This window comes from Apis laboriosa, unplaced genomic scaffold (genome assembly GCF_014066325.1).
Source record: "Apis laboriosa isolate Shangri-la unplaced genomic scaffold, ASM1406632v1 scaffold81_cov154, whole genome shotgun sequence".
Lineage (NCBI taxonomy): Eukaryota > Metazoa > Arthropoda > Insecta > Hymenoptera > Apidae > Apis > Apis laboriosa.
In genome coordinates, this window is record NW_025224529.1 from 20,829 (window position 1) to 47,678 (window position 26,850).

Genomic DNA, 26,850 nt, shown 5'->3' on the forward strand with positions numbered 1-26,850 from the left:
AGAAATAACTCGTAGTCGACAAAGAAACGAATCTCGTTCATTTTTCTTTCGAAAGCATCAAAGCTTCCGATGAAACGTAATGCGTTTGCGTTCGTCCGCTTTAATGCTGAGATAATAATGTAGAAGTTTGATGAGCACACATTGATCACTATTCATTGTGGATAAAGGCATCGCGTTTCCGACCTATTAATGTGTATTGAAGCGTATCAATTTAACCTGACAATGCATTTCGAAATTCATTGGTACGCGGAAATATCTTTGATGGAAAAAAAGAACCCTTCGCAAAACCATTCGCCATTAACATTCTGGGAATTTGAACGGAATGAGATGATGATACGCCATCGTATCTCTATCGATTTTTCCCCCTACTGTTCATTGAACGCATTTTCGAAAATTAATTCGTTGATTGGAATCCAAATGCAAAACAATTGCCTTTCTGAGATTAAAATTAAAGAAAACAATCTTCCATTTAAATGAGATTATAGATATCCATGATGCTTGAACAATTTGATCTTTAAATATTTGAATTCAAATAACTTCAAGGATTCAACATTTTATTTTATTTATCCTAAATCTTTTTCGTATAGAGTATACATACAAAGTATATATTCGTGAGATATTTTTATAAGATCGATTCTGGAGCTGAAACAAGGACTAAAATTGATGTGTAAAATTACTTGAATCTCATTTGTTAATTAATAATTTAGTTGGAGTTTAAATTGGGATTCCTTTCTGTCTCACTCTATCACCATTTTGCATCATCTAAAACTTAAACTCTGCTTATAATTTGATAAACAAACAGCACTAACTCTCTTATTTATTTTACCTTCCAAAATCCACCCATCAAAAATCTACCAACACTTCACCTCATTTCAGATTATTTGCAATTCACTTAATTTCCATACTTAATTTCCGAAAATTGGAAAAATAAATACCAAGTGTATACCAAGTCTTTACAGGTTCGCGTGCACGTAGACCATGACTCGGAGCCACAGTTTCGAACAATCGGAAAGTCGTATACTCACCATACTCGTTGGGTATGATGTCTGGATCGATGTCATCGACCGCCTGCTTGGTCTGGGGGTGTACCGGAGTTGTTGCACCCGTATTAGGAGGGTCGCACACGATGGGAGCGTGCTTTGGACTTCCGGGGCGGCCGTTCGAGTGCTTCCGGTAGAGAGCCGCCAGGATCCCAGCTACGGCCAGGGCCAAAAAAGTCGCTGTTGCCGCGAGGCCCAGCAGCAACGGGCTCAGCATTGACGCGTCCGTGTTCCCTGTCATGGAACCAATGGAAAACGCTCGATCAACCGGAACTTCCATCGTGCTACCTATCTGCTGTGTCTTCCTCTGTTTTCTCCCTGTACCCCCGATTATTGCCGCAAGTATGTGTATTTTTACGCCACCTATACAACTATACCATCCTCTGTACACATTGCTGAGCATTGTGAGCTATTTGATCACCGATTTTCGTTCGCCGACATTCGTTTAAATTTATAGTTCCGCAGGTATTGTTACTCTCTTTCGCGATGAACACGGATTGAATGATCGCGGTTTGTTTCGCAATTCAATATTCTTTTTTGTGTTTAAAATATTCGAGACGTGTGAAAGCTAATAACTTGATTTGTGAAAAATTGAATAGAATAGTTAGAATAGGAGAATGGTAATTTTAAAATAAGGGTAATATTTTTTGATATTCGCGAATTTTATATTGACTCAGTTAGTTGGACAATATGGAAAATTATTTATATTATCTTCTTTTATTAATTTTCTTTGAGAAATTGTGTTTATTATTTAAGGTAAAATGCAAAGGCTTCTAGACACTTATATTTTGATACTTCTCCAAAGAAAAGAAAAGAATAATAAAGTATTGTTTATATTTATTCCAATTAAAGAGAAAAATAAATTAATTTCGTAACTAAAACATAATTGCAACATAATTTATTGTTCAATTTTTATTCTTTTCTTCTTTAAAAATAGATAATACCTATTTATAATAATATATAATAACACTATTTTTATAATGTATTTTCAGAAATGATGCATCAATATTGTATAAGATATACTACAGAGAATCAGAAATACTTCCTCAAATGTTGAAAAACAATATAGTATTAATATTAAAAAATAATCCAAAAACGATTTCATTTGTCCAAATCAAAATATAAACTGTCTCTCCAATTCTGTCTTCAATTTCCTTTCTATAATCGCACAAAAAAAAGAAAAGAAAATTTACAAATCCCAAGAAATATCGAAAAAATTAAAAGAAATCGCACGACAACGAGAAAAATCCTCAGCCATTTTCATTTCGAGCACGGATCATCCTCAGCATCCGGATTTCGCCGGTCAAACGCGTGCACGCACCCCTGCCAGGGGGTGAATCGTAAATCAGCCGTTAGGAGGCCGCAGTCGCTTCAGGCTTTAATCGGGCTAAAGCTAGTCGCGGCGATGTCGCGCGTTGTAAATTTTACCCCTTCCCTCCCCCGCGCGTAATCGTCGTGAATTATTAAGCCGGACGGTGCTTCCGTTTCGCGCCAAAAGGTACGCGGACCAGCGTCGATTTTTCCACGCTGATTTTTCCACGCGCCTTATCCCGGTTATCGTGCCTGCTAATTGGTGTTTGCGCGAAAATGTTTGCTCGACGAGTATTAATAAGGCTGTTTGGTTTCGTTGCGCGGCGTGTTTGCTCGTTGTCAAGCGAACGGATTATTCGTTAGCTATTAATTGGGATGCATTCGTGGTAATGCAGCGATGGTTGAAAAGAGCATGGTTGCTTTGATTCTACCGGGAGACAAATTTGCGTTATTCTTTTTTTTTTTTTTTTGTTCTGAAAATATGTATAAATCAAATTTTTAAATCGTACGAGCTTCGATTCCATAGAGGAAACGAATTCCATGAATTATTCTCGTCTTTAAAACGTATAAGTTGAATGTTTAAATGTGCACGATTTTCGTGCGTAGTTTTCTTTCAGTTTCGATATGAATTGTAGATATGAATTGATTGATTGTTTGAAATGCAAATAGTTTAATATCTAGAGTTTCTCGTAGGTGTTGAGAACGTTGAATTCATGTTTATTAATGTTTAATATTTATAATTTATACATGTCGAGATTTTATTCAAAGCAATTCATGCGTTTCGTAAGATTTTTTTTTTCTTTGAATAGGAATTTTGTACTCGAAACTTAATAAATATTGTTGAAGAACAATTTAACGAAAAATTTTTATAATTGGCAGCCAATGATTACAATATAATAATGTATCTGATTCGGAGATATCGAATGTTTGAACAAATTTTTTGGTTTTATTGCATGCTTTATTGGCCAAGTAGATTTAGAATCGCGTTCTTTCGTATTTCCATGGAAATTTCGCATCTATTGCGCTTTTTTTGTTTTTAGTGAGAATACGTTTAAAAACTTCATAAAACAAAATCGATGGATTCGGTTCAAAATAAACATTGAACCAAAAACTGCAGTAAATAAAGAGTCGCGATATAAGCGATGAAAAAAATTGGTCGAAAAAATCAAAGTAAAAAGTTGAAATGATAAATTTTAATTTATCCTATTTGACATAAATGACATGGAATGAAATGTTTCGGACGTAAATGTACGTTTTTTTTTTTTTTTTTTTTTTTGATAAAAATCGTTTGTGAAAAATTATTTGATACGACATATAACAAACAAAAGTCTGAATCAAAGCAAATATTATGATATAACAACAAATCCATGAATTTTATACAATAGTGAATTTTAATTTCAAAGAGAATTTGTAATTTATTATTGTAATTTTTAATTAATTATAAATTAATGGAACAATAATTACTCGTGCTTTACTTTCGTTTAAAAACTTTATGCAGAAAATTCTTTGTAAATAATTTCACATGTATGTATGTAACGTCAAAAGGTATTCAAAAAATTTATTATCCAATAAGAACGAGAATTTATATGAAATTTACGCAATTGAATAATTAAAAATTATTTGCTTAAAATTAAAGATAAATAAATTATTAAATTTCTTTTATATCTAATTTCATAATTAAATTGCAAGCTGTAAAAAATAAATAAATACCCGCTCCCTCTTTAATGACACTCTATAAAATATAAATTCGAAATTATTATTTCAACATTGAACAATTTCTACTCAGACAAATCTAAATATACAAAAACTAATAATAAAACACAAGAAGCGCGTCGATAAAAAGATAAAATCCAGATATCCTTTTAATAGCGAAAAATTTCATATTTCAAATTTTAATCGTGATCTTGGTGATCGGTCCATTGATCACAGGAAGTAATCAAAGCGATCGGTAAAATTTAATTCAGTCGTTGGGATTCGTGAGGGTTGTCCATATTCAACGGTGTCGACCGGTCCCTGAAATTTTTAAAAGAGCCGTAAATCCGGCGTAACTCTTACCAATCGTTCTGCCGTGAACCCCGTTGAATCCCCGCGCTGGACGAACGAGCAGGGAACATTCGTGATACTCGTTAAACTTTGATTAGACTTTGATTGCCGGCAGAAAGCGGACCGATTTAAACTAGCGAGCAGAAGTCGGTGTGTACAAAATAAAAAGAGACATCATGCCAGGAAAGGGGAGGAACGATAACGAAACGACATCCGGTGATCAAGCCACGTCTCGATGGAAAAAGAATTGTGGACCTTAAAGCAAAAAGAAGTCATTCATTTTTTGATCGTTTTTTTTTTTTTTGAGATATTATGTGTAATTTTCAGCGATTGCAAGGTAATTTTATTTTTCTTTTCTCGAATTTTAATTTTAAATACAATGTGCAAATATTTTTTATAATCATTTTGCATAGAATATTCTGATATTCTGCATTATTTGGTGTAAGTTTTATAGATGAAAAACGTACCTATCCTTTTTGGATCTTATTATTGCTTTGCAATACGAATACAGAATAATGTTATTTTTTGATATCCATAGAAAATTTCGATATATCTTCTCCATTTTTGATTAATACAAACTGCAGCGAGTCGAATAAATCGAATATTTTATTGTCGATATAAAGTAATTGAAATTTGCTGCAAATCTAAATTTAAAATAATATTCCAAATTGAAAACAGATAGATATATTTTTAATTATAGTTTTTCTTTCTAAAGTTAAGTAATTTCGTAATTTTTTCTCTTTTTTTTTAAATTTTCATATTAATTGGTAAAAATGGAACTACATCCTTTCGTTGCTTCGAGGTCCTCGATTCAGTTTGAAAAAAAACTGCGGCTGTCTTTCCACGGTTACATGATATACAGACATGTTTACACCAGAATATGTCGTCGGGTGTAATTAAACTTTTTCCGTCGCGAAATTGGTTGCTCGCCACTCCCATCCCGCTGTCTCTTCAACTCGACGGCAGATTAATCGATTGCCGTGGAAAATGGCAACGGTGAAATTGCTCAGACGTAGATACGCGAAGAAGAATATGTCGTAATACGTCGATTCCAAATGGATCTTGAGTAAACGAACCGTAAATCCATCTGGCTTCCGTGATTGGAAGCTGGATACACTGTGATTTGTATTGATGAATCAGAGATGTAATTAGAGAGATGGTTGTCACGTGATGTAAATTGTGAAAATTGTTTAAATATAGGAAGATGGTAATAATACAGAGGGCAATTTTTAAAAAATTCACGTGAAACGTTGAAAAATTATGAATCATAAAAGATTTTATAATCTGCTTCTTATATATATTGCTTTTAATAATTGAAGATAAGAAAAAGATGATCATAAGCGATAAAATTAAATTAAAAAATTGTATAATTAAAAATCCATCTAAAAAGATACATTTTTACACATTTTTCCTTATTTTATACTTAATGAATTTATTTTATTCATCGATAATTATGATGAAATCGCAAGAAGAAAAATGCAGGAAATTATAATGAAATACAAGATTGAAATAGTATACGTACAGGAATTGGAGAACATTTTATGTTGTAACACTTCAGGGGGATGAAACGAATTTTTAATCGCATCACTTTCAACAATCCTCTCTCTGTACAATTCTTTTTTATTGTCGGTTTCCCACAACTACTCATGATTCGTTTGGTCCATCGTAATTCATCATTCGTTTGATCCTGACTTTTAATACGCGTTGAACGATTTTCACAAAGCGAATGTGTTTCTTTAATTCCGAATTTACTGAAAAATATACGCGTATCGTCTACTGTTTGTACGCAAAATTTATTTGCGTAGTTTATGCAAAGATATTTGCAACGGAAAGTTGCAATGTAAATTATTACAACGCGAGTCACGTAGTTTTATTCACTATTCAAGCTCTTTAATTTGCTATTCCTTTTCATCCGAAAAAAATTGTACTTGTTTGTTTGAATTAAATTTAATTAAAGAAAGAAAGAATGTAGATAGTTGGAGATTTAAAACAAGAAAATAAGATTAAATATTCTTTGTATAACATAATATTTAAAGAATGAAAAAATCCAATTATTTCAATCATATCCTTTTACTTAATTTGCAAAAACATCAACATTATCCCTCTCACCCTCGTTTCAACTCGAGATAGAACGAAACATCAGTTGTTTAAAGCAAATCGTAATACATCATGCAAGAAATTTCGCAAGAAATCACCCATCCAAAATCACAGCGACGATCCCCTGTTCCCCATCCGCACCAACTGTCTAAATGAGCTCCAAAGTTTAACCGTAGAATAGGAGTCGTAAGACTGGCGTCTCAACTATTCCCATTGGTGAGCCAAACATGGCTTAAATACGTTTCCTGGACTGTTTGCGTTCTCAGACTCGTGAGCCCTGGCAACTCACCGTCCCATTACTAATTGTGGCAGAAACAAGGGCAAATAATGAAGCAATGACGGTGAATGGGGTACCCACCACCACGTCAACTGTTGCCAAATATTGATATACCTGCTGCTAGTAGCAATTGCAGTATCTAAGTACTGCTGAAACTTACCACCACAACCCGGTGTAATCGGCGACAATGGTAACAACAACGCGAGTTAATGCCAGACTGCCTTTTATAGAGAAGGGAAATAAACATGCACGAAATTCTTAGGACAGGCGGATAGTATACATCCAGGGGCAATGGCGGCCACGTTGCGTGACGCTCCACGTTTCCACCCTCCTTTCCACGTCGCCTGCTCTGAATATTTAGCGAAGCAACTTTCAAGGGTATTCCTTAATAATGGATCAAGTACCTTTTCACGTGCAGCCGGGAGGAAAACCAACTGGAGAATTAATGTTTCGTTTCGTACATCGCGATGTTCGACGATTTCTAGGATTTTATCCGCTCTTTTTTCTTGTACGTCGATGTGGAATCAAATAGAAAGTTGAGAATTGTCGATATAGGGATTGATGTTATTCTGGTACATTATGATATCTAGTGAATGCATTTTAAAATTTTGCTTCGTAATTAAAACTATGTAACTATGAAAATATAAACAAAATTTAGTTTAATAACAATGCGAATGTTTAATTCAAAATAATTATATAATATAAAGGTAAAAAATATCACGATTATATAAGATTTATTTATGCAATATCCTCGTAACGTAATTAAATAAAATAAAATTCTTAAAAACTTGATGATTTGTTACTTGAAGTTTTAATTAAAAATTGTTACGGAGAGAAAATTAATCATTCCAAACTAATTTTATTTAGAATCAACAATTCTCTTTGATCTCTTGATATCTTTTCATTAACAAATTACGTAATTCACTAGAAATTTAAATTCACATTAAAGATTTAAATCTTTTACTTTATCTCTCTCAATTACCTTGTAATCATATTGTTGTATTATATCTACAATAATATTATCCAACTATACATAAGATCATTGATCTTCATTTCAAATATTAATTAAGTCTGTCATCGACTCAACAATGTCAGCTTGTCATTTCTATATTCTGTCTGTCTACATTTCTATTACCTTCCTCTCTCTCTCTCTCTCTCTCTCTCTCTGTCTTTGTCTACCTTTCATAATATAGTCGCCTATTCGAAACTCTCCCTCGGGTTTCTCTGTAATAATTCCGCTAACTGACACTTGTTATCATCCGGAGCGAAAGATCTCATTGCACGAATCTACGTGCTTTATATATTTTTTTTTTTGAATTGTATTCTGGTGTGGCTCGTTGGGGTTGGCAATTTTAAACGAACATGCTCGCAAAGTGCTTTACGATCCCGCAGCATTTATTTCGGGATAACTGTCCCGAAGCTGAAAAAAGGGGAAGATTATGGATACACATTTCCAACAACTGCCACCTCTGGCAATTCGTGTTTCAACTTTCGTGAAAAAATAGTGTTTTATATAAAAATAATTTTTCTATTAATTTTATTTCTTTATTTTATTAACCGACAAATCTAACTTTGAAATATGCACATGTGTATATATTTACGAGGAAATAAAGAGTTTGTAATAATTAGTCATTTTAAAAAAAAAGATTAGCGACAAGGATCCTTATAATATTTCTAATAATCTTTTAAAAATATTTTTTTAATATCTTCAAAAACAAAATATATTTTTTTTATACTTTTACATAAGTATATTACACAAATATTTCATTCAAAATTGGCTAATTTTTACAATTATGAAATTGTCTTTCATTATTCCCCGATATTTCTCAAAACAAATTTCAAGGAATACTTGAAGTACTCTCGAATATATACAACAGGTAAAAAGCCAATAAAGTTGCGCCAATAAATCCATGTAGAAGAGGATAAATCTCTCTCTCTCTCTCTTCTTTTTTTTTCTAGCATTTAAAATATTAAATAAAGAGCAACAGTAAATAAGATCAGAGACGAGTAAGAATGTCAAGAGAACAACTCTTCGTTTCTCTACAAGTATAGCTTGTTCAGAATGGAATTTGAATGCACTTAAGACACTTACATCGTCGTAAATTCGTGTTGACCATGCACTTTGTTCCGCCTGCATAAACAATGCAGACACGTCACGGCTAAAGAGCGAAACGCGTGGACAACCAAGTCTTCGTAGTTAAGACCCAGGTACATCCACTTGAAATCATTATGCGACCCTTTCTCGGATGTGACAGGTGTCAGCCGTCACCTAAGCTATCTGTCAACACTCGTCCAGAATTTCTCTCGCGAATGCTTTCGAAGTGCCACGCATTCCAACAATCCAAAAAACACGAATATATAACTATAATATATTAAAAAAATCCATTTTTAATAAATATAATTACGATTACATAAAATACCATTAATAAATCATCTTTAATAACTTACATGAAAAGTATTAAATATAAATGATCTGCAAAACTTACGAGTCAACGTTTCTCACTAATGAAATTTCCAAACTCTAACCATAATTTCGTTGCGTATCGATTCAAACTTCTATCCCTTTCCTCGTTCCACGTTCTCTCTTCACTCAGATAAACATAGAAGAGGGAAACAACGAGATGTCTCTTCAACGTGGTGGAAGGGAACAAGAAAGTTTCGAGTTAGTAGGCGGAAGTTTTCTGCGTACTAAGCTGGAAGTGGGGGAACCAAGCCTACCTTCAAGGCAGCAAAGACAATTCATCCTAAATCGAAGCAATCTCGCGGAAACCCGAAACCAATTCCGAAAGAATTGCATTCTAAAACCATCCACGTGCTAGCTCCGAGCCAAACAACCGCGCGTATACGATCGAGATGTCGATTCCATTGAATGCCAAAACTTGTCGAAGAGTTCGTGGCCAAAGTTGATATCTTGCTAAGTCAAGAACCGAGGAAGGCCAAGCCCCAAAGGTTTCCATTCCTTTCTTATTTTTTTCTTTTTTTTTCCCCTCTTCCTCTTTTCCAATCTTTTAACGTCAATGCTCCTAATTCCATGAACGTTTTCTTGTTGGTGCGTTGATTTGTTTCCTTTGGACCCTTTTCTTCTTTGACATCTCGCTAAATGTTTCGAACAGGGTACATTAATCGATAAAAAACTTGAGATATCTGGATTTCTTCCAATAAATTGTTTTTTTTTATTAATATTTTACAACGTAATTTTGTTTAAGAATTTTTGTTATTGATGTACTATGAATCGTGTGTATTTATATATTTTCAGAGTTTTTGAATTAATTGATATTACTTTTAAACTTTTGTCGTGTTATATATACAAATAGAAGAATAAAACTTTTCTTTCTTGATGTTTTTATCAAAAATTTTATGTATTTATTCAATCTTAATTATCCATTGGATCAAAGATTTAAATGATAATTGTTCACAATAAAAAAATATATCTCAATACTGCATTTTTGCAAGGCCATATTATTATTTCATAATCGAATCTTTGCAGAGTTATATTTTCTGTTTTCGTTAAAGCCCGTATATCTCTGTGTTTCTATATCTTTTGTTCGTGTTCATAACCGACCTTTCTATCCACATTTCCACGATATTGTCATTTTCGCGTGCGCGTCGAGGGTGGAGTTTTCATTTATGAATTGAATTTTCGTGGATGTGGAAAGCTCTTTCTCAAAACCTTTTCCAACGACGATGTGAAAGTACTTTCGAAATTTTCTGAAGCTTGGATGATCGTGTGGCAAAATCTATTTCTGTATGGTGCCCTAAGGGTCTCCGCTGGCTGACTATGGTATTCAACTTCAGCTTCGAACTATTATTTATATTCAATGAAAAAGTTAAATGCAGAATAGATTTGAATGCAAATGCGAGTTATAACGCGTTAAATTTATTATCTCTTAAATTTTAATGGATCATCGATTGTTAGCATTGTTTTCATCAAATTATTCAAATTATTATTTGAAATTCTAAATTCTAAATATTCCCATTTCAAAACTGTTCACACTTCCCTACAATTATACCAAGCTCATTGAGATAGAGAGAGAAATTGATTACCATTGAAAACAATTTCAAAATCCTATCTACCTAATCAGTATCCAAAACAGATATAAAATTACTTTCAATTTTCATTGGATCCAATAAAATTTAAATAAATACTCGAATTACAAAAAAAAAAACGTAATACATACACTTGAAAATGAAACCCTATTCTGCAAATTCTTCCCCCTGTAAGATACGGAAAGGAAGATGGGTGGTCGAAAAAAGAAAGAAAAAAAAAAAAAAAAAGAAAAAGGCCAGGGGAAGAATAACTATTTATCATTCTCCTTTCGGTTCTCCTCATCTCCGATATCTTATCCGCTCCTTTTCTCCGAAAGCCACGCTCCTTCCACTATCTTTTCCCCCTCCCCTTCCAAGGTGCACGTTGCGTGGTTAAAAGAAGAACACGGCCTTATTTCTTATTCCACGATCCACGGCGACGAGGTCGGTTCTTGGTTAACAAAGAGGAGCCAGAGGACACGTTACCCCGTCAGGAATAAGTAAAGCCTGTCCCACGCTTAATTTTCCTAATGGATTAGCTGGAGCTAGTTCAACAGCGGAATGGGAAAGAGGAGGGAGCGATTCTGTTCGCGCTTTCCATTCTCCGCGCTCATTTTCTTGCACCGTCGCGCCATCATCCCCTACGAACGGCTTGCCTCACCAGTTTTTCTTCCGTCTTTCCTCCAACCCAAGGAGGAACGGGGCTCCTTTCCTTTCCTCCGATACCTGAAGAACCGCACGTCTATCCGCGCCGACGTTGTCATTGTTCACCAAGGGAGATGCGCTCTTTCTTGGCCACGTTTTTCAAACGGCGTCTCGCCTGTTACCTTGAATCGAGATCACGTCCCGGCTCCCATTTGTTTTCCCACCTTGGGAATTACCCTCGCTGCCTTTCGCTTCGTAAGACCGAGCACCGAGGATTTCAACCCTCCCGTTGAATGGGATTGTAATGCGAGATTCGATGCCCAGGTATCGGATATCCGCCCCTCTTTCGAAAAAAAGATCGAAAGAAGTTCGCTTCGGGGTACTAAGTAGATCGCGTTCCGAGAGATTTTCGCTTGATTAACTGCGCGTCGTCACGTGCATATCGTGAGGATATATTCTATGAATGGAATTTTTGATGAGGGATGACGTATCTGAAAAATATTTTAGACATCGTTTGTGAGAATAAATGAAAGTGAAAATTGATAGGAAACAAAATAGGAAAAGATTTAATCGAATCTTAATATCCTGATCTGAATACAATCATTCGAAGTTCAAAGCTATTAATAATGACTTATTAATTTATTCTTTTCCTATGCATTCCACGTAATAAAATCAATCCTATCTAATTTATGATTCCATTGAAAATTTGATCAGACGATTCGAACAATGATCCGGACAATGAACATTCTACCTCTTCTTCCACGCCACGCATCCCCTGATGAAAGATACTCCTCCGTCATAAAATCGAGCACAATGTCTCGCCAACAATTCACACAACTTGGCCAACCGTATACCGATCCCTGGAATAAACCCTTCAGCAAAAATACTCGGCCGTCGCACAGAATGGAATCGCTGAATGCGCGGCCGGGGCGGCACAAAGAGCCGTGTGCGACGACTTTCTTGACGAGCTGGCCTCGATGCCGTTCCATCAAACGGAGGACAAAGCAAAGAAGCCGCAAATTGGCTGCGACGACCTAACGGTCGTTGTGTCGTTCGGACAAATCAGCGTTGCGGACGTCAAATCAATATTTGCAGCTCCTCGCTACCCTCGCGCACGGAAAGGCAAAGTCGGGGCCAAAGTGTTGGAATTGCGGTGGAACGAGGCGGAGTATACCAAGGATGGGCGCCACCAAGGGCGAGAACGAGAAGTGGATCGCGCTATGGTCGACACTCGCTCTACCGTAGAATCATCTCTGGTTTAGAGTAGAACCAGAAGATCACGGACAAACTGAATTAACTCGGTATTAACCCGTGACCATACCGGTCTGGCAACGACTTTCCGCTCCCACGGGCTGTCTGGGCAAAGTCGATTATAATCGAGACGCTTCCGCTCTCCCGGAAGGAAGACCCGTTCGAGCTATTTTGCGAGTGTACAAATAGGTTGGGCCAGTGACGTCTTCACTCGTGGTGATCCCCGTGGGAGACGTGCGCGAAACCGCGCGATGAATTTCGCGTTTGCCTCGGCCAACTTCTCTGGGAAATGGATTCACGGTAAATTTGATCGTTGGGGAAACATGACGGCGGTAATGGAAGCGTGGCGAAGTGGAATATATATACAATTGAATATTTGAGAATTCGAAGACTCGATAAGTTTCAATTCTGCCAATTCTCTTGGAACGATCGGCTTTGATAATTTCTATGGGAACGAATCCGGAGGAGAATGTTTTCCTTGTGTCGAGTGGTTTGAGAAACATTTATCGTTATCGATTCGAAGGAGATGAGATGTTCCGGTTGATTCGAGCAAGCTTGATTATGTTTGATGTCTTTGGGATCGGTGCGCGTGTTGGATGATTGCTAACTACCTGTAACGTGCAAGGGTTATAGCTATATTCAAAACCTATATTCACGTATCGCATGAAATTATGTATAATACGGTAATTGAGCTATATATTTTCGTGGATATATACTTACGTGATATTATACTTTTTACTTAACCATCTATCGAACTAAAATTAAGAAAATCTTCTCACACCAATTATAATAAGTAATTCGATTCTAAAATAAAGAGCAAATATATAATATCTGCTTGTGAATTTAATTCCGAAATAATTAATATAAATATTTATATAAATAAATATTATTTCGAATATTTTCAAAAAAAGAAATCCATTAAAACATGTTCTCACTTCGAATCCCGCCCGTCGAATATCGCCAAATCATTATTCCACCCATATCACCCCTATCACCGGGCCGATCGCATCAATCGCTTCATCACCCCGTTTCCATGACGAGGTAACTACAACCCCTCCCCCTCGCCTCGATATCGCCCACTCACTTCGCACGATCACTTTCTCGTCAGATCCGCAACAGGGGCGGAAAGCCTCCCCGTTATCTGAAACTAATTCGACAAACGATCGTGACCGAAACGGATGCGGCGTATCGACCGATACCAAGAGGCTGCTACGGGGATTCCGGTATTCATCATAGAGTTACGGGGCTCGTAGAAGGCATCGTTCGCGGAAGAGAGATCCGGTTGGCCTGCACACGGATACCGGAAGTGATATAGGCGTTCGTTGATCGAGTGTAATCTGTTTTGTTAATTGCAAGTTCGGGAACGGCCCGATACCTGCGGTCACGTTCCATAGTGTTCAGCGTTTGCCCTGCGCACGACCCTGCCTCCTTGGTGCGCCAGCAACGAGCCAGACCGCATTCAGTCGCCTCTTATGATGCTTACGGCGACCGGCCACTTGGCCATGGGACGAGTTTGAGCCTCGGTTAACCGACTAATCGCAATAACGACGCGCACGCTCGGACTATTTGCGCAATTGCGATCATATCCGGCCTCGTTGTGTCGTCTATCGTCGGTATAATAGGCCACGCATGGGCCACGTGCACGCGCTAATGGACCGTCAAAAGCCGGGCTTCACCGTTTTTCCGGCGGCCGACAGTCATTTTTCAAAAGCCACCCTCCGGCGAAATCGGCCCCAGTCATTGGCCGTCGCGACAGCGGCTGTTACCATTGCGATTCTGCCGTTTTTTTCCTCTCTTTTCTTTTTTTTTTTTTTTTTGTTTTTCGCTTCCTCTTTCTTTGTCTGTCTCTCGGTTTCTCTCTTGTTTTCCCGCTCCTCTGTCCCTCTATCACGAGTCAGTTTCGGCAAACCGCGTGAAAAACGACTACGCACGATTTATGAGGAGCTTTGTGCGCCGTTTTGTTCCCCGAGACCTTTGGGAAACTTCGATGAACGATCTGCGGCTTTGTTCTCTTGACTCTTGGCCAATTACGATTGAAAAATATCGGATGGCTGAGTCTCTGTGATTCGTTGCGAGACAATGAGGATATTAAATTTCTGGGTTGTTTCACGTTCAAATCTTTGGATCTTCGCGTTTCTTGACACGATAATTTAGCAATTACATAATGATGGAATTGACAAATTTTCTTTATTACTTTAGAATTTCGTTCAAAGAGGACTGCCGTTTAATTTGTTCAACCGTTTATTCGTAAAATTCGTTTATAGAAGTTTATTTATTTTATTATTAATTTATTAACATTGAATCTTGTTAATAATATTGATTCGAATATCGAATGTCTTTGGAAAACAATTTAATACATAAAACGATTGAAAAAATTTCTTTTTTCTTAAAATACAGATTACTACATAGACATTTTTAAAAATGTAATGCATTCAAATCCAAAACATTCATTTTGATGTAAAATAAAAAGAAATATTAATTAATTTTATGAATGTATAACTTAAAAAGAAATGCTAGTAGAATTGACTTATTTAATTTGTATAATTTATAAAGAATATAAAATTATTTAATTATCGAGCGATGTCAAATGCTCTCTCGTTTAATAAATATAAAATTAATTAGCTGCTTACAAGGCAAAAAGTCCATCTTCAAGCGTAAAGCACGTTAAAAGACGCGTTCATTCTTCATTTAAGAAACTTCAAGTACTTCGGAGTTAATAATGAAATGTTAGAAAGAGTTTGTCAAAGTTGTGCCTTATAAAGAACTTATAAGGGGAGAAAATTTGAACTATCTAAAAGAAAATCTAAAATAACGAATATTATATTGATTCTGATACTTTGTAAATAAGGTTATAATAAATATCTAGTTTAGTTTTAGATACATTAATATTACGGGTTTAAAAAACAAACGGTATATTCAATTTAGCTATAATTAAAATGAAAAAGTTTTAATATCACGCCAGTCGTTTTTCAAATCCTATCAAAATCGATACTCATAAATTATACCGAAATCCATAAATAGTTGATAGTATTTCAGAGCGAATCAGAAACGACAATTATCAAAATTTCAGAAATCTGAGATCTGATTGATTAATAATGTTGATCATATTTCACGGATTCATATTCAGTTTATTTATGTTGAATAATAATCGTGATAGGTTTTTACCATTGACTGTTTTATATATTTATAACTATTCTTTATATGATAAAATTTTGATAAATTTTTGACTAACTTTGTCATAAAATATTCAACGTAGAGATAATCACTTTAAAAAAATTAGAATGTGTTGAAATATTTCTTTTTAAATTTTAAACTTTTGATCTAAAATTTCTATTTCTATGATAAATAATTATTTAAATTATATTATATTATTTCTCAATTATATTAGTTTTCAATTATAAACGTATAATGTAATTTCTTCTTTTAATTTCAGTTTTTGAGAAAATCTAATTTAAAGTATTCAATGAAGAATTAATTAGGTACACGTATTCAATGAATTTTCAAATTGAATTTTCTCAGAAACGAATTTTCGAATAGAAAAGTTTAGTTCTACATTTAGAATACTTTTTGTTAATTATTCGTATTTAATCAAAAATTAGTCAAACAGAAACGTATAATAGATTTAAGTTATAATGTTGCTTTAATTAATAAAAAATTCTTAAACAATTAATTTTAGATTTTAAAATTGTATATAGAAAAGAAAACTTTGCATAAATTTAAGAAATTTCGAAATTTCTTTCGTATACTTTAAATATTTTAAAATAATCTAACATTAAAATACTTTTTACATTCTTACCAAATATTTGATATGATTTATCTTCAAAATAGAATATAATATTATCATTAAAGAGTACTATAATATACAAATATACATTTTCCATAAGAACAAAGAATAATTATATCATTCGATATCGTTTTCATAGTAAATTTGGATCTCGAGAGTTTACATTTAAATTCGATATTCGATACGAAGAAGAGTCGAATACGTTTTCCAATTAATACTTTCCAATCTAAAGCTCACTTCGATCATTTTCCTCGCCGTTAATAATATCGTGCTACGATTCGAGAATAGCCTCGTGATCGAGACTTAAGATTTACCGGACGTCCCGTTTTCTTTTAACTTGTCGTTTTGTCAACGCCCAAGGAGTTCCACGAGAGAAACGTTCCAGTTTCTTTTGCTTCCGCCCTTTTCTTACAGATAATGTAAAAATAATCATCGTCGGTAACGAGAAAACTTCTCAACGCTTTGCTCGAACTCGATAATGTAAATACATCCTCTTTCTCTATCTTTCTTTATCTCAGAATCGTGGATACTTTGTCTGGATAATTGGAACAAGTGAGAAGTTGATCCGATCTGATAATTTTGCATGCAAAATTCTTGCATGAATAATTCAACAGAATATTCGAATTTGGCGATTATTATTAATTTTTTACGTTATTTATATGTAAGATATCATTGATTGAAATTATCTCTACCACAGAAAAAAATAATTGACCAGAAGAATTTACTGTGATCTTTTACACACCTATAATTACTCCCATAAACGTCATTGAGTTACTCTGTATATCATCACTATCGAAATAACGATCGAACAAGCAGTAATTGCATTCTTGATCAGTTATACTTGAGAAACAAATCTCGTTTAATTGTTTCTGCTTCGAATGATTGCGTGATTGCCAGTTGTTGTGATTAATACTCGAAACGCGAGTACAACTAAAGTCACTGTACGATTGATCGATAAGTGCAAGATTTAAATCGAGAACCAGTTAGTTATTTCGTATGCAGTCCACACAGGAGAGCATGGATATTTATTACCAGCACTCAATATTTATTGCCATTCTAATTGAATATCTTTATAGATTACTATTTGGTATGAAGATTATAGTATTGTACAAAGTTATTCAATAAGATACTGTCGTTTCGTGACAAATTTTTCCAATACATTGTTTATCGATTTCGAAAACACGATGTATGTATATAAAAATTTTCTCAGATTGATTAAATAAAAACTTAAGACTAAACAACGTGAAATAATCAATGTACAATCTTCAATACACTATTAGCAAGAAAGTTATAATCAATAATTTTCTAAGAATAAACATATCTATGTGTAATTTATCTTAAAATTCGATCAAACTCTATTAAAATTAGGAAAACTTTAAATCGCTATAACTCCGAAGATAATGACTTTTAATCAACGAATCAAAGATCATTGGAAACGCGGAACCTTCCCCTTTAAAACGCTTTTTGATTTATCTTGATACGACTTCCGGTTCCCGAGATATCGTCGTGTAAAGAAAAAGGTAATTTTTAACTATTTAGTATTTCCGTCCTTATCTCTTACTCGGACCTCTCGCTCGCACCTCGTGTCACTGCCCTGTCCCAAATTCCAGACAAGCGACAGACGCGATTCCTGGAAAAATGCTTAGTACGCACTTCCAGGGAAAAAATGTAGGTCACTGGGCCACGATCTTATTCATAATCTTTGAAGTCTTATATCTCGGCAACCGATTGAGATATCGGGATAAAACAAAAAGCAGCTTCAATGGTACAGTTTTCTCTACTTCCTGCATTAATTTTGATGATAAAATTCTTCATTCTTCGTCACAATTTTTACATTAAAAATCGAAAACGTGATCTCAATGATCTAATGCCGTGCTATAATTTCACATTTTTATGTTTATATGCTTATGTATATTATGAATATATGATATTGCAATAATCTTTTCCAATCTACGTATTAATTTTTTGGGGATAAACGATATCAATTTACGCGAACAAGCATGAAAAATTTACCGTGATAAAAATTTATCTCCGAATAATCTTCGAATTTATTATATTTATAAATTCGACAAGTTGTCCCACAAATCTCGATGATGCATGTAAATGTAACATGCACAGAGCACAGAGCGTGAAATACTCGAAGGAAATAGCTGTTTGACGCGAAGAATCGTTTCTAATTACAATAGCAATTTGACATATGTCAAATGGTTCCGGTAAATCCGCCACGTATTAGAAAGTCAATGCACTCACCGGTCGTGTACATGGCGACACCCTTCAGGGTCACTGGCTCGAGAATGGCAGGCTCGCTCCTCCCCTTTGCATTAATCGCGTATAGAAAAAGTCGATAACTCCTTCCCGTGGTTAGGCCTGCCACCTCGAAAGTCGGTCCGTTCGGGTTTGCCGGCACAGTTTTGTTCAACAAAATTGGCCCGCCATCCTCGTCCGCGACCACCTCCAACTGGTAGCTGTAGATCGGAAGACCGCCATCGTAACCCTCCAAACAGCGAACTATCAGTCCCGTACCGGATCTCGCGCTCAACTCCTCCGAGTCCAAAGGCGCGGACATTTCCGTCGTTGTGCAGTTATGCAGAGCGTACGGACGTCCTGCGGCTATCACCTGGAAAATATGGTCGCTCGTTGCTGAATAATGTATGTTGAACGTTTGAATCTGATCGAGTTCGACAATGTTTTGCGTTACGATTCATGGAGCTTCGTCTAATCTTTCCCGGATGGGATGAAATATGTCTGAAAGATGTTCAGACTAAATGGTACGAATGTATTTTAGAATATTTTATTCCCATGGAAACGTTGAAACGAATGCGTAATGTTGTTTTAATTCTATTTAAAACATTTCTTTCTAAATATATAAATATTCTTTCTAAATATAAATATTCGTACATCTTTTTTTGGAAGTGATGCTTTGAATAATCGTTTTAATATCTGTAAATATGTGGAATTTATGGAGGGAATTTCAATAGGATACGAATTTAAAATAGTTCTTTTCATTTATGCGATAGTTCAGACGTAAGTGTATCTTCTGATCGATATAACTAGACTTTAGATTGAACAGATCAATGTAACAATCATGCGATATTGCGTTGACTTGATTAATTGATAGAGCTTGATTAAAGGGGTTGATTGAAACCGATATGTATTATCATAGAGTCGCTCATTACTACAAACATTTGCTTACATGAATGAATTAATATGAATATCGATATGAAAAATTTAGCAGGAAAATGGTAATTTCTACTTTTTTTTATCTTCTATCATTTTACAAGAAAACTAGACATGTATATATTTACTCATCCTTAAATACAAATTGCATTCCTCTGTTGGCGAGGCTAGAGCCATGTATCAAGTTTCATTTTCCTTTCCCGATCTTTTGGAAAATGTAACTCGTGCACACACGATTGCAACTAACATCACTTTGAAAATGGTCGAAACGTGTTCATGCTCGAAACGTGCAAGTTCGTTCGGAAAAGTCAAAGAATTTTTTACAATATTCAGATGAAAGGTGACGAAAGAAAAAAAAAACAAAAACAAAAATGAAAAATATATTATTTGTAAAATAAAAATATCATGAGTTTCTTTTATTAATGTCTTTTAATTTTAATGAACGATTTGCTAATTTTTTATATTAGATTTTGATATATATATTACTTCTTTCTCGTTTCCATAAAATGCCACAAGTATAAAACGAATCAGTTCTCTCCATAAAATTTATCATTACTTCAAATATTTGATCAGGATTTTCATTTACACAGACTATTGATCAGACTATTACTTTTCCTCGAATGAGATTAAGAAATAAATTAAAAAAAAAAGCAACAAATGATTGAAACAGACAGATCAATAGTTAAAATTCTAAAAGCATCCTATATCTTCCTCATTCTTACTTTCGAAACCATACAAACACCGTTTCAAACTTAAATCCAATATAAATTCAAATAATAACAAGCATGATGAACATAACGCGTGGTCAACAATTTCGAAAATTGGAGGGCAAACAGATGGGGAAATAAGAGAAATTGCATTCACCTGAAAGAGGCATGGCGTCCGTTGCTTGCCAACCTGGTTGCTCGCCCAGCATGCCACCGTGCCGTAGTCCATTTCCGTTGCGGGTGTATAGTTCAACCTGGGCCCGTGGAATTGTTGGTACTCTTTCAGGCTCTCTGCGACAGACGGCGTCCCGACCGCCGCCACATGGGAGTAACGGGGATGAGGGACCTCAACTAGCTCCCCAGAATTATTGAATGTCCAGTGGAAAGTCAACGGTGCTGGATGACTTTCCACGGAACAAACCAACGATACGGTCTCTTGCTTCAGCGCACCCACAACTACCTCGCCCCTTCCCTCCTTGCACACCGGGGTATCTGTGAACGAAATTGTTCAATTGTGTAATTGCGATCTTGTTGTTTTCTTCAATTTTTTATTAACACGATATAATAATATTGTGTAATAATAATTATTACGTAGGATGAGTCGATGTAAATTGGCAATGTTCAAGCTTGTTATTATGGTTATTAATTGAAAGGATCCTTCTTAAAATTGGCTAAGAGTTAATGGAGTGAAGGGAAAAGTACTTTAAAGGAAGGCTAGATTTACGATACATTGGTTTTGCCATGTTACAATTAATCTAATTCTGGAAACCATTCGAGAAGATCTCATTCTCATATGACAAAATTTATATATGATATATTTGGAAGATTGATTCTAGGGACCAAAATATTATTAAGTTAAAAGCAGTTTAAGTTTGCGTTAGATAAAATTGAAATGGGGAGATAGAATAATATTTTGAGAACTGTTAAACGTATACTATTATTATTTCCACGTTTTGTACGAAGAACGAATAATAGAAATAATGTATCAACGGTCAAAACACAATAACACCGTGAAACGACATGAAATTATATTTTAATGTGATTGAACGTGCATTACAAATCCGAAGCCGTACAATATAACAAACTGAAACAGTCATCCGGATCCAATTGACCTAATACAGGGATAAGTTGGACAGCGCACCGGTATAAGCTACCTTTCAATGTCTATGCAGATATCGTCCCATTGCAATTTAACCAATTCGAATGCAACTCGACAGTTGCTGAGGTAATCACTTATCGCTCGAGCACGTATTCGTGCAGAAAATTAATTGTTTTCGAGCGAATTAGTTATCATTACCTCTTAGATCCGTTTAATTGGGTAGCAAGGATTCGATATACGAACGCTGAATTATAATCCTTAAATGTTTGCTCTTTAATTAATTGAAATCCATCGATACGCAGCAGATATACACATTATCTTTAAAAAATGAAACTTATAAATAATATCTGACGTTTTAAAAAATATTTCTCTTTCTAGCTGTTGATATTGAAGATTTATATTATATTTATATTTATATTATTGAAGATTTATATATAATTTTTAACTATTTTTAAAATTTTTATACGATAAACATATTTCTCCTAACTTCCATTATAAAATGTTAATTCCCGCGAAAATTTACATACACAAACGTTCAAGCCAACGTGTATAATCACTACCTAAGAAAAGCATTCTTTATAGTTGGTCGGCAAACCGATAATTCATATATTAATTTTAAAAATTAGCACCAGCTTAGCCCCATTCATCATCTCACGTTCCCCCAACTGCACAAACTAAACTCCGTATCCACCTCCTTTCAAAACATCACGGAATTACCCGCAATCCTTTAACAAATTAGAACCTAACCCAACCTTCACCCATAACGTGCTCCATCCGAGCGTAAGAAATTATGATCGATATGGGTGGCAAATAGAGAAGACGTCTCGCTCGAGGGGGCGTTTAATATCCAAATGTGAGGCGCGTGAAACGGAAGAAGAAGCTCGACACCATTGAACCGACCGAGCGGTTTCGATCGATCGCCTAATAGGAAATTCCCTTGACATCGGTATTTGCAATAGGCCATGGCATACGGAAATTCCAAATGGCACGAGGGATGATTTACGGCGGAAGCGCGGGATCACCAGACGGCTTGGTTTCAATCTGATGCGTTTGATGCACTGCCGAATTAATTACTAATACGAGAAGTCGACGATAACTGGAAACGCGACGTATCACCGGGCTGCATTTATCGAGTGGAACACACGGTTACTAATTAGTAAGCATTATTAATTCTTTCATCTTAATCAAAATGCGTATAATATTGTCTTATACGTCGTAAGGATTACGATTCAAGAAAATCGCACGTTATCGAATTTATCCGTCGAATTATTGGGCGAATTAATTGCGTTGAGAGAAACTTGATGTACAATGATATCTAATTATTCTTATAATTTTTCAAAGAATAAGAAATTATTAGAATACCTTTGTTGGCTTTTTCTAATTTAACATACAAAAGAACATGTAAATTTAACCTCATACATTTTCTTATAATATATATTTAATTCACGATTAAACTTCGTTACTGCAGATTTAAATTAATAATTTGGAATTACGAATATTTATTTCCTGTCTATCTAAAAGCATAAAAAATTGCCAACATTTTAAGATCTTAATCGAATTCGCGAAATTCTTGAGGGACTCGACTCCAAGGATCAATGTCAACAGTCGAAACGACGACACGGCGCGATGGCTTAAAACATTAGGATGAATCCGCGGTTCCCTTTAACTCCCCCCACCGGCCTGGCTTAGCACATTGCCAGGCTGCGTTCACCCACACATGAATATTCAGTTACGCTTTACATACATTGAATATGCATCGCAGTCCTTCCTTCCCTCTTAGGTCATTTACAAGATGCAGATACGCCGGGCCGCCACCATCACCGACCATTCTAATAGAATAACTGGTGTCGTGCGTTTTACAGAAAACTATCCTCAACCTGTCCTCCGTCTCTTCTTCCTCGTCGCCACCCACTCACGCTTCCTTTCACACCGATCCTCACCTCCCCCCCTCTACTCGATCCCGGTTATACGCAGTACTCTACTTGCCATCGATTAAGTAATTATCGAGCAGGGGCAAATTAGAGAATTTCGAGGGGAGAATATCAAGCCAGTGGCCGTAATTCTATTCGCGACCTCTTCCGTTGTTCTCGTGATTAACGAGGGCTCGAGATCGAGTCGGCCCGCTTTTGTGTTAACGCGGAAGGAGAACGGTGTTGGGCCGTTGTTTGGCTGGAATTTTACTCGACTCGTTGTTTCAGTGAAGTTTCATTGTCCGATTGTGTTGGATACGGATCGTGAATCGACGGGATAATCGCGTGAATCGATTATGTTAGGGAATGCGAGTGAGTTGTTTGGTAATTGATGATTCGTTTAAAGTAAGAGAAAGTGAACTGATGAAGCGTTTGCCATATTGATTTATCATATTTCGACTCGATTCGTTTCGTTTCGTTTACATTCTTTGTGCGATTAATAATGAATTTATTCACGAAAATAATTATTTTATGAGAAGTGATAGAAAAAGATCTTTCGTTGATTTCAAATGAAATAATATAATATTTATTGAATATAGTTATATTTCCTTTATATTTCATTCGATTTTAACATTTTAAAATTTCAATCTGTAATCGAATTAATATATTTATTTAAGAATGGATGGAAGAAATTGGAGAAATCAGAGTAAAATACGTGAACTTACACATTATTTGAAGAGTCACCGGATTACTGGCAGTCTTCCCTTCGCTGTTGGCAACGAGACAAGTGTAATCACCTGCCGAGTATCGAGTTATACGCTGAAGAACCAGAGAATGATCGCTGAGGACGATACCTGCTGTGGCATTGTTTTTAAGCTCTCTGCCCTGAAACAAGTAATGCTATTTAATTTCAGAAATACTCCTTTATAAGAGTAATAATGGATACAAGACATTTAATTTTACATTAATTTTTTTAATTTATTGTAGATTAAACATGTCTTTCATTTCCTATCCAAAAATTGTGAACAATTTTTAAAATTATTTTATTAAGTTAATTTCTATAAATAATACATAGAACAAGGAATAAATAAAATAAAATTTTTATAAAAGATATTCAGTAACTTTCTAATTGTACGTTGCTGAATTTAAAATAAAAAAAAATTATACTGATTAAAAAGCATAAGCATTATATTTTCAATACTTTTAAGATCGAGCCAAGATCTTATCTTTGTAAAATCTTTTAAACCTATAGAATGTCAAGACTTACATCCTTAAACCAGGCAAGCTTGTACACTTTCGGATTAGCCCTGACCGAGCACTCGAAGTAGACGTCGTCACCCTCTTTGATATCATCTGGATTCAAGGTCTTGCCCATCTTCAGAGTTACCACAGGCTGATACTGCACGTCCAGCCTCCACCTATCCTCCAAAGCGCTTTCAGGAATAACAGGATTCTCCGCCCGACAGGTTAAGTATTTGCCGTCGTCGTCGATGCTTGGCACGAAACTCAGGATACTAAGAGTCTGATTATTTTCCAGCGCGTACTGCCAATAAAAACATACCTCTTTCAGTTCAACTTATATTAGAAGAATGGTTGAACAAGATGAATAATTCTTACAGAAGATAAATAGCACGAGATAATATAAAATTGAGTTAATATTTTTAAATATGAAATGAATTTGATTGAATTTTCGCTATTGATACTTATATTTCTTTTATTGTTGCGAGTCAAATTGATATCTATTAATATTTGTTAAGATGATTCATAAATATCATAAATTCCAATTTTTATTTTTTATAATAAAAGTAAAATAAGTATCCATTGGATTTTTAAAATTTTTACTTTCCTGTTACAAAATGCCTCGTATTCATAACTAATTTAAATATTTCTATCACAAAGTAACAGATTGGGATATAGTTAGATGCTCTGAATTAAATTAAATCAAGATGATTTATCCTGTTAATGTTCAAATATTAATATACCTCAATGATATTAATAAAATAGAATTAAAGAAGAATAATAAATAGTTTCTTTTAAAACGTGATTAAATTCTACATAATCAGATAAAATTAAGGAAATAATCTATATTAAATTACATTATCAAAAATTTCAAACAATTAACAATTATGAACATTAACAGGATAAAATCATCTTGATTTAATTTAATTCATCTAACTCTTTCTCTCGTCGTAATACTCGGTATATACATCCTCTTTCGCAAACACTTTCCACCCCGCACGTTCCTCCATTAACCCCATCATCCACCACTTACCTCGATCCCCCAAAATCCTGCAAAGATTAACGCCACTGATTTGACGTCGACGAAACAGGTAAACAGATTTCGCAAGCCGTGGTCCGCCGTGCCCCGTAAACGAAAGCATCCAAGCGATTTGTCACCGGTTTAATACGAAAATCCATTCGGCACAGCGCAAGGGAAATGAGAAAATAAAGGGGCGAAGCGGCGGCGGCAAGTTGAAAAAGAGATTAACGATTTTTCAGAATTTACGATGCAGTCGCGTGAGGAAAATGTAACCCCCTCCCCTGTGTAGGGGTGGCAGGGTCGATGACTGTCTCTCTGGTTTTCAGTTTTTCTATTTTCTTTTATTGCACGCCGCGTAACCTTCCGTTTCCGCGATGTCATTTTAATGATAGCATCATACAAGCATACATATCGAGAAAAGCCGCGTATTTCGCACCGAGTATCACGAGCACGATGAATGGAGCTAACGGTTCGTCAGGATGAATGTCGCTTCGTCTCTCTCTCTTTCTCTCTTTCTCTGTTTCGTTCCTTCTTTTTTCAACCCCGCCTGACCGGTAGTGATGGGATCAAGTGTATCGCAAACATGGTAACTCGGTGAAATTAAAGTTGCACGTCGCTTATCATCGTTTATTTTTAGAATCGATCTAATATATTTTTCATTTCAATTTCTTCTAACTCTTAAAATTATTTCACTAATATTTATTTATTTATTTATCAATATTCTTCCAAAAAAACGAGGAAAATACTTTCAAATATAATCGATAAATCATATTCAATAATAATAAATAATTAGATATATACGTTTCATTATTTCTTTTTTTTTTTTAATTTGTTTAGAGATATGCATCTTCAGGCTTTATAAAATATCATTTTTAAACAATCGTGAAAGAAAAAGTTCACATGACAACGAATTCTACGAAATGAATCCTCCATGTTAGATTTAATCTTTATCCATATAAGTTTATGCCGAATTTTGTTCCCATCGCTACTGACCAACGTCATTCTTCGTCTATTTCGTCCTATTTCTCTCCTCCCATTCTGTCACGGCGTTGACAGTTCCTCTCTCTCTCTCTCTCTCTCTCTTTCTCTCTCTCATTCCTTCAACCGTGAATCTCCATCAGCTCGTTCGATTCGCATAGTCGCGGCACGATCGAATTTCTCGATAAAGGTCCGCGAGATGGTCGAACATCCGCGCCGATATATCTTCGCAGCGGAGATCGTGC

The 26,850-nt window shown here is 35.2% G+C and overlaps 1 protein-coding gene across 6 annotated transcripts in view; it reads right to left on the reverse strand.

Annotated features, from left to right (window-relative positions):
• Window positions 1-26,850, reverse strand: part of LOC122719527 (hemicentin-2-like) — a 317,917-nt gene that overhangs the window by 7,222 nt on the left and 283,845 nt on the right. For 5 of the 6 annotated variants that reach the window (XR_006347635.1, XM_043945433.1, XM_043945432.1 and 2 more), the window contains 5 exons: window positions 24,635-24,910; window positions 24,093-24,252; window positions 20,516-20,850; window positions 18,725-19,091; window positions 1,026-1,274 (listed from right to left, as the gene is read on the reverse strand). Coding sequence is in view for 5 of the 6 variants with exons in the window: in XM_043945433.1 (XP_043801368.1) it covers window positions 1,026-1,274; window positions 18,725-19,091; window positions 20,516-20,850; window positions 24,093-24,252; window positions 24,635-24,910 (1,387 nt within the window). In the remaining variant the exon portion in view is untranslated. The remainder of the gene's footprint in view (window positions 1-1,025; window positions 1,275-18,724; window positions 19,092-20,515; window positions 20,851-24,092; window positions 24,253-24,634; window positions 24,911-26,850) is intronic. The other variant, XM_043945435.1, reaches the window with a different exon arrangement.